The 12,359-nt window shown below is 35.6% G+C and overlaps 1 protein-coding gene across 1 annotated transcript in view; it reads left to right on the forward strand.

Annotated features, from left to right (window-relative positions):
* Nucleotides 1-11,825, forward strand: part of TRPC6 (transient receptor potential cation channel subfamily C member 6) — a 76,880-nt gene extending 65,055 nt beyond the window's left edge. The window contains exons 10-12 of the mRNA XM_015647785.1: nt 5,358-5,441; nt 7,847-7,922; nt 8,713-11,825. Of these exons, the coding sequence (XP_015503271.1) occupies nt 5,358-5,441; nt 7,847-7,922; nt 8,713-8,864 (312 nt within the window). The 3' untranslated portion in view covers nt 8,865-11,825. The remainder of the gene's footprint in view (nt 1-5,357; nt 5,442-7,846; nt 7,923-8,712) is intronic.
* Nucleotides 11,826-12,359: the final 534 nt, after the last annotated feature.

Raw genomic sequence — 12,359 nt, forward strand, 5'->3', positions numbered from 1 at the left:
ATAGAATAGAATAGAATAGAATAGAATAGAATAGAATAGAATAGAATAGAATAGAATAGAATAGAATAGAATAGAATAGAATAGAATAGAATAGAAGTTTAAAAACCCCTGCTAAAGTTCAGGTCCAATGAACTTACCTTCATCCAATTGTCACTTAAATCCCTTTCCCCCTGAGCAACAGGGCCTGCATTCTCTTGGTTCTGCCTTACATTGCTGCTGCAGCAATAGAAGTTCTTACTGCCCTTGCAAATGTGCGGCAAGCTTTGTCTTTCCCAAAGCCACCTTCATATCCCTGGGCAGTTTCTAAGTTCCCCCTTGGCAGCCTGTCTCTGCTTCCACTGAAAATGCCCCTTGCATTGCCCCTACTGTAAAATATTTTGTTACCTGTTTTCCTTACACAGCTTCAGTAAAAATGCACTTGATTTGATTCACTGGACTTGGTTAAAGAGTTTGTAGCCAGTGTATTTTTCCTGCACTCTCTTGGTATAAATCAAATAAATTGCTTTCAAAGAACATGGACTATTAGGTGGTATTGGAAATGCAAAGACTGATACTATTCTAGCACTATTATAACATATTAGGGAAGAAGAGGTGTGCAAGGCAACTGATCAGGTGTTGTGAGTAAAAAGGTGAGCATATGGTAACATAAAAAAAAAAAATTAAGATTTTCATGGTGGTAAAACAAAATTTTCTTCAATGGAAATTTATGTGCAGAAGGATCTTTGTTAAAATGGGCTGTGGTCTGAGCAGAGGCCTGTTCAAGGTTGGGAGTTTTTGAGTCTGCAGTCAAGAGCCATTAGTCACTAAACTGGGGACCAGAAAAGAGTTTACGTGCATCTGTCAGTTCTCTGTTGCCAGTGTAGCCAGCACATTTTTCACACTTACTACTTGAAGAGTAAAAGAGAAAAAAATGCTCACAATCCTAGAAGGAAAAAATGGAGTTGTAGGGAAAAATCCTGTGCCTCTGGGTAAGTTTATACTGTTTATGAAAATAAATACAGGTATTACAAACACTATCACCAAAGCCAAAATTGTCATTAAGTTCAAATATCTCATCTCTATTATTTTTCTAGTGTTTTACAGATCACTTAATTTTATTTGGAAATCTAATTCTAATATATTTAAGACCTGATAGAAATGACACTGCATTTGCTCAGGTTTTTAATGAATCTGACATTTGCAAAACTTTTCACCAAGCTGCCTGATGCAACTTGATTTTAAAACTTCTGTGAGTGATAAAATCATCACTAAAATACTGCACATTTGAGGAGATGCATATAAACTTAAAATTTAGTGGTGGTGGAAAACAATAAATGTTTTTTTTTCCTAATTCAATTTGTGAATCTGAAAAGCACATAAGTAGGTTACAAGCTTGTTTTAATAACTTTTTTAGCATGAAATTTATGTTCCCATAAAACAGGTACTCTTATAAGTCTCATTTATAAAGCCTAAGGAAAGGAGATGTATTTTTATCAGTCCATTCAAACCTAGCAATTCATGTTTTCTAGCATGTTTCTAGAAAGGTGCAAAGTGTAATAATTACCAGTTCTACATAAAACAGTAGCAGGTTTGTCAGCTTTTACAGCAGTCCCTCTGAAAGAGAGCTGTAAGGATGCAAACATATTCATCAGATTTTTTCCTAACCCTGAGTCAATTTTAAGTCTTCAAATATTAATGCTTTACACTCAGTGTTGATTTTAATATAACTAATCCTAAATGAAATGTGCTTACTCCCCAGCCAAAGAAGCAATAAAACTGCAAATCAAATTTAAAAAAAAAAAAAAAAAAGCTTTTACGTTGAAAAAAATAAAGCATCTGGTTCATATTTATTCATTTCTCAGGTTTTGCAGCAGATACTGGCAGATGATTACATTTTTATACTTTCCTTTTGGGCTGCCACATACTGTGGAGCTGACTATCTGAATCTATGAGATATTTCCATCCTGTGCACTTCTAAGAAGTAACTGAAGTGGTTTTGTCTTACCTTTTGATCCACTGTTGATGATTCATTATTGTTGAGGCTGTCATGGCATCTTCTCAATGGCACTCTCAGGCTTTTGGGATTTTGACTTTTGACTCATTTAGTGCTGAGGGGGTTGATGCTGCTGTGAGTGCTGAGCAAGGAGCTACCTGTGCAGGGAGCTACTATAAATAAAATGAGCTGTGCAAAGGCAAGGAAAAGTTTGGCAAGACCACACCCAAGGCTTGATGGCTGTGTTTGTGCTAGTAAAATGTAATGATAAAATAAAATGCTAGTAAAATAGCTTATCTGAGTATTGAGGCCAATTCAGGAATGGCAGGAATACCAATTCAGGTAATTTTCCTCACTAAGTAGGAAACCTCTTGTGCCCAAACCATTCCAGTAGCCAAACTCTGCCTAGGAAGACAGAAGGTTGTTCTGATGTAAGTGCTACCTGTGAGGACAGTGAGAGTTTACTGATGGAAGACATTGCAGTGCAGTGCCCAATAATGTTAACACACACTTGAGTTTACTGATCCAAGCCCAGCCTGTGGGTTGTTCTGCTGCAGAGCCTGCATCTTCTCAGTGCAAAAGCAGCAGCAGCTGCAGAGTGAGTGTGAAGACAAGCATTAGGGTGAGAAGGAAGGAAGGAAATTCTACTCCTAGATCCAGTTCTGCTCTGATTATTGCTAGCATAAAAAGAAGCCAGATGCTGTCAGTGCTAAACAGCAAGTAATTTATATAGCTGTGTTCAAAGCAAAGTACACCAGAAATTAATTACCTGAGACATACCTAATACAGTCTAAAGACTGTGAAGATGTTTTCTTTCAGGCTGTAGATTAAAATCCATAGATTTCTTGTTTCAGGCTAGAATTGGCATTTTAGACATTGAGTGAGAAACTCAAACAAATAAAAGGGAGAAAGAAATGAAGGAGAGTTTCAAGAAAAACCCTACTTTGACTTCTATTCTAAATTTAAAAATTGCCTTGGCATTAAGAAAGTTTATTGCTCAAGTGGTACAGAAATTATTCATCTTCCAGAGCTAAAAATCAGCAGTGAGAGATGATGTATTTAAATTTTGTTCTTTAAATATGGCCCTTCAGAAAATAAGTGTGGGACAACTATTTATTGAAGTAGCTTTAAGCCCTCACTCAAACAAGAAAAATATGTTATGTTTAACTTTCCTAGTGTAAAACAGTGTTTCTGAAATTTTCACAAGTCATGTCTGGTTATAGAAGCAAAAACTGAGTCACTTTCTGGTCACCCCTCTGATCCAAGAAAGTGCAATCTTTTGGAATTGCAAGTTGACAGCAGCTTGTTATTTAAGACATTAATAAAGTGCTAAACAAAACAGCTACAATAATTTAATTACTATTCTGATTGCATTGAATTTAAAGTAGCACAAGAGAATAACAAAGTGAGAGGCAAATTTAAAGATTAAGGTGTTTTCAAAGAGCAATGATCCATGTATCCTGTATTTCATATTTCACACAGCATTCTAAGAGAAGAGTTATTTTTGTTGGGATTTGTATCATTGTTTTATTTCATTTACGTCATTTCCCCTCTGGTTACTCATGTTCAATAATGTTAACTTAAAAATACGAATTCTAGGTCAGTCATCAATGTGACAGGCTGAGTGTACTCTGGTACTGATTTTGGAGAAAGAAAAAAGCCTTAGGCAGGAAGCTTAAAGAGACTTTAAAGAGAGCTTAAACAGAGTTAAAAAATGTTGTTAGATGTTATAATGAAATCTTGGCAGTCTCTGCCACCAAGTGGTCATTCAGCAATTTACTGTGAATCTTGTGTCCTGTTACTGGTACACATAAAAGATCTAATGAGTTAGATCTGTAAAGTTACACACTTCTGATTTACCTGCTAACTTTCAAGGTGCCCTCTGCAACTAATTAAAAGTTAATTATTATCTTAAAAATGTGCTGGAGGGTGAAGGTTAAGATAAAGGCGTTTCAGTGAGCCTGGTTTTACAAGTTTGCAGTGTCATGTCATGTATTACCAATTTTGCTATTTCAAGTGAAAATCAAATTCTAATTAAGCAATGGATTAACTTTTGAGATGAACGAATGTAACATAAGTTTGAAACTGGTAACCAGAACAACTCACTGCTTTTAAAATATGTAATAAAATACATAGTAAATATCCAAAGCAACTTCCCTCTGCTGCTTCAGAGGAAGCATCGTCGTACTCTTGTTCTACTATATTTCTAAGAATGGTGGAAATGAGAAATCCAGGAGCTGAAGTAGCAGGAAGATTGTTTTCCTCTTTTAACCCAATATCACAGATGAGGCCCAAGAGAGAGTATAATTAGTTCTAAAATCCTGAAAAACAGTGATTGCATAGTGATTGTGTAAACTCACTAGCCGTTATTTTTTATTAAGAATCAGACACCTAGTTTATGTTAAAACATTGTGATAAAATTATGTTTTTTAATATATATTCAGAATATCTGAAGTAGCTTTATTCAAGCATGAAAAAAATGTAACTTATCCTTCTTATGCACTGTTAATTTCCATCCACATGTAGATTAATGTATAAGAGAAATATTGTTTTATATGCTTTACACTATTTAACTTTTATCATTACTTTTGCTTAGTCAAATAAACATAGTCTAAATAGATAAATAATGGAAAGAACAAAAAAATTCTCAAATCCAGTATACACTTTATATTAATTGCTAATGAATATATTTTACCAATAAATGCAATCAAATTTTGTATCAAAATACAAGCCTGATCTCATGGAAGGTGTCCCTGAAAATGGCAGGGGCACTGGCCTACCTGTTTTTAGATGTTCTTTCCAACACAAACCATTCTCTGATTCTATGGAATGCTAAACAAAATCTAATAGTATTTGAATTATTCCAGTGTACTGCTGAGTAAGCATCAAATCCTGCCCTATTTCTGTCCCTAAAAGATGATATCCCACCATATCCCACAGAGTATTTACAGGCTTCAAAGTGCCCCAGTCATCAGTAGATGCTCAATATCTTAGGACACAACATAGAGAGGTTCCATGGAAGTACAGAACAATCTCACAGGATTTGAGACACTGTGCTGATAGTTCCATCCTTTGAAACAGTAATGTTTTTGTTAGACCATGTATAATATCAGGGAACTGAAATTTAGTGACAGTCCCACTTATTCCTCATCCAGATCAGTCATGATTTATATTTCTTGTGCTACTACTTGTTGAACCAGCCCCACTCTTTACCTAAGGTAATATAATTTGCTTTTAGTTTCTGTTCACTCTTACTGCAGCCCAGTCATTCAGCTTGAGTCACAGTTCCCCATTTTGTGATGCCTTAGATTTTGTCAGAGGATATATGAGATACACATATTGATCTTCTATTTATTTTGTACTATAAATAATGTTTCCATTGCAGCTTGATCAAAGGAAGCAGTCGAGTATAAGAAGCTCAGATGAAATCCACTTAAATAGTTTAAACAATCCTCCAAGACAATACCAGGTAAAAACCAGTTTATATGAAAATAAAATCAAGAAGTAGTAGAACTGGCAGACTGATGGCATGAGGACACTTTTGAATTTATGCTAAACAACATGAATCAAGAATAAATCCACAGACCTTGTATATATCCGAATAAATTAAATGGTTTAGGTATTTGCAGTACAATTTGAGGGTGTTTTTCTCTCCTCTTTGTTTCTTAAACAGTACCCTTATAGTGCAGTATATTAATGTGCTTTAAAAAAATGTGCTTTTTAATATTAGAGTTGAATCCTCAACCACACAATTTGAATTGAGAAAACCAAAAATAAACCCCAAATCTTCCCATTCCATTTGCAGAAGCAGATCAGCTTATTGTGGCACACCTCTACATACAAATGCAAGTATCTGTCAGCCTTTATCCTATCAATGCAGTCTGTTTTTCCTAAACAACTGCAATGAGCCTTTATGCAGTTAAGTAAAAGAGACCCAGCACAGTCCTCATAAATCTCAGCTATTCTGGTCCAAAGACACTTCTTTCTTTCTTGCAATACTACGAAGTGGGTGGAAAGGAGGAAGCAAGAGCTGCCTGGGCAATATAAAAATAATTTGAAGGAAAAAGGGTACAGAAAACAAGTATACTTTATTTACCACAAGACAGAAAAAGAGATTTTCCCTTGGGCAGGCTAGCTCTGCTCCACTTTTATGTTATGCAGTGTCTACACAAGTCTATTCCAAAAACTCCCTGACTTTTTCACAGCCAATTTCATTATGGTGCAGGGATAGATACTAAGATTTAAAATCTGCCCCATAAATATGTAGTGTGGCTTTGTATTTAGAACATTCTTGGATTATTATAATAAACTGTACAGCTGCTGATCTTGCAAGTGTGACTGTAGTGATGGCATGGGACCACTAATCTGGGATGACTCACCTCAAAACCAGCCCTGGTCAGCTCTGTTATTGTGGAGACAAAAGCAGAAATACAAATCTATGAATGTTTTGTATCTTAAAATGGAAAAGGTATTGTGTTGTCATAAATTACGGCAATATTAAGCCCAAAGGCAGAAATACATATCCTAAAATGTACTTGAATACTTGATCTTTTTTAAGTAATTTGAATTAATGGTAGAATCAGGGCCAGAATTCATTTTTTCCTGGAAAGGTAAAATTTACAATAAATTTGCTGGCCTAGGTTCCCCTTATTGTTAGGAGAGAGGTTGGTCATTGTCATGGCACGAGGTATTTGATCAGTTTAGTTGTCTCAGATGAACTGTGCTCTCAGGTTTGCTCATTTTATCCATAGAAGGAAATAAAGGTGACAGATATGTGTATTTACATTAGAAAGTATCTGTCTTTGGTTAGATGGGTCCCAGCTGAGATATTTAAATGACTTAGAATTTTGGATCCCATTTTCTCTAAGCAAGACCTACACTGGGAAAACATGACTTAGAAAATACATCAAAATGGATTCAAATAAACTGAAAACAAAAGGGTTTAGCAATTAGCTCTGCTAAGCAGAGTCATTGTCATCTTTAGGTAGCAATGAAGGCCAGATGGCTATATCTACTTGGAGATCAAAGGTGTAACTGTACTAATAGTTCTTACAGGTTCCAGTAGTAGGTTAAGGTTAATGAATTAAAACATTCATAAGATTGTCTTTAGTTCTCCAAACTTTCAAGTATATATATACATACATATTTAAATTTAAATAAATTTAAATATCACCTGTGGATGAAAGCAGAGATTTTTACATTCAATTTCTTTAACCTGTCAAGTCCTACACTGAGGTATCTGAATGCAACAGAAGGTAACAGAGGTGTCATAATTTAACCCCATCTGTCAGCGAAGTACCACACAGTTGCTTGCTCACTGTCCCCACACAGCCCCTTCCAACTGCATGGGATGAGGAGGAGAATCGTAAAAGGTAAAACTTGCAAGTTGAGATAATAATACTTAACTAATTCAAATTAAAAAAAAATAGTAGTAGTAGTAGTAGCAGTAGTAATGAAAAGGAGAGATACAGGAGCAGTGATCACCTCTCAAGGCCAAGCCTCCCCCAGTTTCTATACTGAACATGATGCTCTGTGGTATGAAATATTCCTCTGTCCAGTTTGGTTCAACTGTCCCAACCACTCTCCCTCCCAGCTTCCCGTGCACCTGCTCAGTGGCAAAGCCTGAGACATTGAAAAGTCCTCTCCTTTGGGGTAATCACTGCTCAGCAACAACTAAAACACCAATGTGTTATCAACATTATTCTCAATCTAAACCCAAAACTCACTTTGTACAAGTCACTAAGAAGAAAATTAACTCTGTCCCAACTGAAAACAGGACAAAAGCTCTTACTTTGAAGTGTCATTACAATACTAGTCCAACTAATAAAACTTTTTTTCCCTCCCTCCCTCCCTCCCTCCCTCCCTCCCCTACAGAAAATCATGAAGCGTCTCATTAAAAGATACGTGTTGAAAGCTCAGATAGATAAGGAAAGTGATGAAGTCAACGAAGGTGAGTATGTTGATGAATTGTATGTTTCATCAGAGAATCTAAACAAACTAAAGTTACATATTTCCAAAATACTTAATCCACTTGACATGTTTATGAGTGCAAGAGTTAAAAATAGCATACTCTTGAAGAGCAGATGTGATTTCTGTCTCTCCCATTAGAAACTATCACTGATCTGACAAGCTTTAAAACATGTTGCTAGGTCTAGTAATAGTAGAATCATAGAATAATTTCATTTGGAAAGGCCCTTAAAGATTATCTAGTTCCTTAATGATCTGGTGGGCTAAGGAGTGATGGATTAATGATTAGATTCATTGATCTTAGAGGTCTTTTCCAACCTAAATGATTCTGTGACTATGGTTCTGTGATCTCTCTTACAACAGAGCAACATCTTCCATTAAACAGATCATGTGAGTTTTGTGAACTCATGTTCTCTCACAATTTTGCCTTCAGATTTATTTGATTCCTGAACTGCATCTTCATATTCCTATCTCCAAGACACCATTCCATTGAGGTTAGCTCAGCTGGTCAGAGCATGGTGCTAATAACATCAAGATCTTGGGTTTAATCCCTGAGTGGGCCATTCACTTACAAGCTGGACTCAGTGTTCATTGTGGGTCCCTTCCATCTCAGATATCCTATGATTCACCAACAACCAGCAGCATATGTACTTCTTCTGTTTCAACAAAGAAATATGGAAAAAAAACCCCACATTATAATTGTGAGCTATTTGGATATGCTGCTTTTAAAAATTTTGTTTCTTAATATTGTGATCTTTTAAAATGTGTTACAGGTGAATTGAAGGAAATTAAACAGGACATCTCAAGTCTCCGGTATGAACTCCTTGAGGAAAAATCTCAGAATTCTGAAGATCTGGCAGAACTTATAAGGAAACTTGGGGAAAAATTGTCACTTGACTCTAAGGAAGAAGAAAGCAAGAGATAACCGAAATAAAATACACAACAGAATGTTAACAATTCACTTAAAGCCATATTTCTGTTTTCCTCAAGTCTAGCTCACATTTCTAAAAAAGATTCAGAAATTAAATCATTCCAAGTCTTTATTGAAAAAACACAGTGGCAAATCCTCTAGATCTACCACTTCAGTAAAGATATTTATTCTTTGTCTGCTGAAGAATAGTTGATCTGAGATAATTTAAATACTCAATTTACCTCTTTAAGAATTCCAGTGGAATCTTGATAATCCCTGTCAAGAAAGATTAAAAGCATAGATCTAAACTTTTCCTATGTTAACTGTTTATTTGTTTTTTAATTTCCTTTTATAAGCATTCTTACATATATTTTAATGAAGCAAAAGAGAAAAATCCAGGCTTATAAATCAAAAGCTATTAAATTTTTCCAGCATTCCAAAATAGGAAAAAAAAATAAAAAGAAAATCTAACTGTTTGTCTTAAAAATGTGTAGGATATTAAAATAAACTTACAAACATTTCCATGCAGGGGTAGATATCAGGACACTCAGAGCACTGTGTTGTACTTTTCCCTACTGATCCCTGTCAGCACTGGACCATCCTGTGAGATACCTAGGTTCCAATGGGAGTTCGTGCATTAAGAAAGAAGTATTTTCCACCAAATTTATTGAAAAACTATTTCTGAGGCAGGGAGGCTGGAAAAAAACCTTCTTTAATCCAAATAATTAACCCTTAATGTTCCAATCTGTTTCAGACTTCCCAGGTTCTCCAGCTTTTATGTCTTGAACTGAACCTCCCAAACTGCAGGTTAGGGGTTTGAATGTAACATTTTTATGTGAAGTGAAAGATACTGAAATGTTACGTGCCAACCTCTCTTTGAATTCTGGGAATACCATGCATGGGGGATTCATGTTTCTCTATGTTATGTCTCTGTTTAAATGATTAAACTTTCTTCAGACATACAGATAGCAAACAAAACAATCTTGTTTCAAAAAATCATGAAATCTCATTTATGGATTTGCATCTCTCATCCTTTTTTCCACTGGTGAAAGCTCTGCTCTTGTGCTATATTCTTTAGGACTTTTAATGAAGAATCTTCTCTCCATGTGGTAAGGAAAGCTCCAACACTTTCACCCTGACCACTGCAGTAGTTAAAAGTCTCTTTTGGTTAAACTGCAGATGAGATATCCCATGTTCTGTCTGGCTGTTGTGTAACAATGATCATGCAGGACAGTCAGCTGGTTTCAGTCTTTCCAGATAGAAACCACATAAATTCCATGTAATTTTTCCCTTGGTTAATACAGTAATTTGTGGTTCTGTCTTTGGATGGTCACTAATTCTGGAAGTGTTATAAACATACATTAAATTGGACATCTCTGCTTCTCTTTAAGCTTTTTTTGAGATTAGTGAAAGGGCTGTGAAAAATTATAACATGGCATCAAGGTGTAACAAGGTGTAACACACCTGTAAAAGACCTGTATGAAACAAGGCTTTAAAAGACTTGTCAGTAATTGCTTTAAAATTAGCTTTGTGAAACTCATTTACTGTGGAATGTATTATAATGTTTCTGCCTCTCCCTTTTAGGCTGGAGGTTATTTTTAATGGGTCTAGATTAGTTTCCAGCTGGATTTATTGATAGTTCTTTTTTAAAAATTGTTGATGGAATCACTGTGTATTTTCAGGGATGAAAAAAATGCAAACATATATTAGAATGGGTTTTGAAATCACTTGGAGAGAGGTGGAGGTAGGGGACTGAGGTCAGCCTGCCCTGTGAGTGTTTGTCATGCTTTGGAGGAAGTGCTTGGCACAGAAGTTTAGCCACAAATGGAGTATGGGGAACAATGTGTGTCCTGTGGGCCTCAGGTGTAAAGAACTCAGGGTTTAGAACCTTCTAAGGCTTCTTCCTCTGAGGGAGAAGAAGGAAAGTGAGGTCCAAAGGTAGTAGAGCACAGGTGATTGGTGTGACCTCACGCTGGAAGGCAGCCTGACAGTAACTTCAGTGCATTTTGGCTCCTGGATGGTTCCTGGCCATCTCTCTTGGCCAGGACTGGCCTCTGAATTGAAATTCCACCTAAGTATTTTGGTTTTCTGAAACAATGTGTGGTTCATTCAGCTCCACTGAATGGCTGTTAGAGGCTGTGCTGCTCAAAGCACATCTTCCATCTGAGAGAAGCCCTTCAGAAAATCTCTTGGTCAGAATCTGAGGTAACAGGGACATCAATGTTCACTTCCAGTAATCAGAAGTCTTAATTTCTGGTCATTGTAAAACACAATTTGGATCTGCTATAGTGCTCGTTGATGGTAAACCCTCACTCTCTGTAAACCCAGTGAAAGGAAATACATATATACAGTTTGAGATCCAGGCACTTTTAAAGTAAAGATTTTTATGACAGAGGTAAAATGTACACTGTGAATTTGTTTAAACCCAAAATTTGATGTACCTTAAAACGATAAGATCGTAATGTATATATTGTATTTCATGAAGAAAATACATATGGATTTTTTTAATCATTGAAGATATTTTATATGTAGTTATTACTCATGGAAAAATTTGTTATATATATTTGAAGAGGTCTATTGCCAAATGTAGTGTGACAAGCAATGTAGTATTCAAAATGAGCACAGTACCAAATATATTATCCTGATTTAAAAAAATTAAATGTACCAGACTAAAAATGCCTTTGTGATCCATTGTATGAACATTTTGTTATTTCACTGGGAACTTTTGGCTGCTCCTGCTTGGAAGACTGATATGGTAAAAAACTTCCATTTTCTAAAATCACTAATATTAAAAAAAACATTTCAAAGAAGGAACAAGGGTCTTTTCATACTTAATTAGACTCAAGGCCAGGTATTTTGTCTCCTGTGACTGTGTCTGATCCTAGATGTTTCAGAACATCTGCAGTAACAGATAATTTTCACCTTACATAGTTCTGCTTTTGGTTTCTAATAAAACAATAATTTGATGAGGAAGTATTTCCAGATTTTTTTTTGTGAATTATTAGGATAACAAGATATTCTTTCTACCTACTTAATTATTTCTTTAAATCTTGTCAATTACTTGAGCTCAGCAATTCCGTTTCTGTAGCAGCAGCTTCCACACCTAAACCAGATCTGCTATGAAGTATTGCCTTTATATATGATTTTTCCCCTGAGTATTTCTTAAACTTGAATTATGAAATATGGTGAGTAGGTTTTGTCATCCCTTTGAGAATCTCCTTTCTGTTCACCCAAATGTCTTTCACTAAAAGGTATGAAAGGACTTGAGAACTTCTGAAGAGAAGACAATGAAGTAAGAAAATACCCAAATCAATGTCTGTCCAAGGTTTTCTCACACTATTCTGGATGAAACAGAATCACATCTAAATATTGAGAAAAGGATTTATACATCATGAAGGACTGGAAATGTTATTAGAGACAAATCATGCAAGCCTAAGGTACCCAAGATTTACAGTGACAGATGCTGAGAAAAAGCTACAGGATTTCAAATTAAAATTCCAACATTCCAGG

This window comes from Parus major, chromosome 1 (assembly GCF_001522545.3).
Source record: "Parus major isolate Abel chromosome 1, Parus_major1.1, whole genome shotgun sequence".
NCBI lineage: Eukaryota > Metazoa > Chordata > Aves > Passeriformes > Paridae > Parus > Parus major.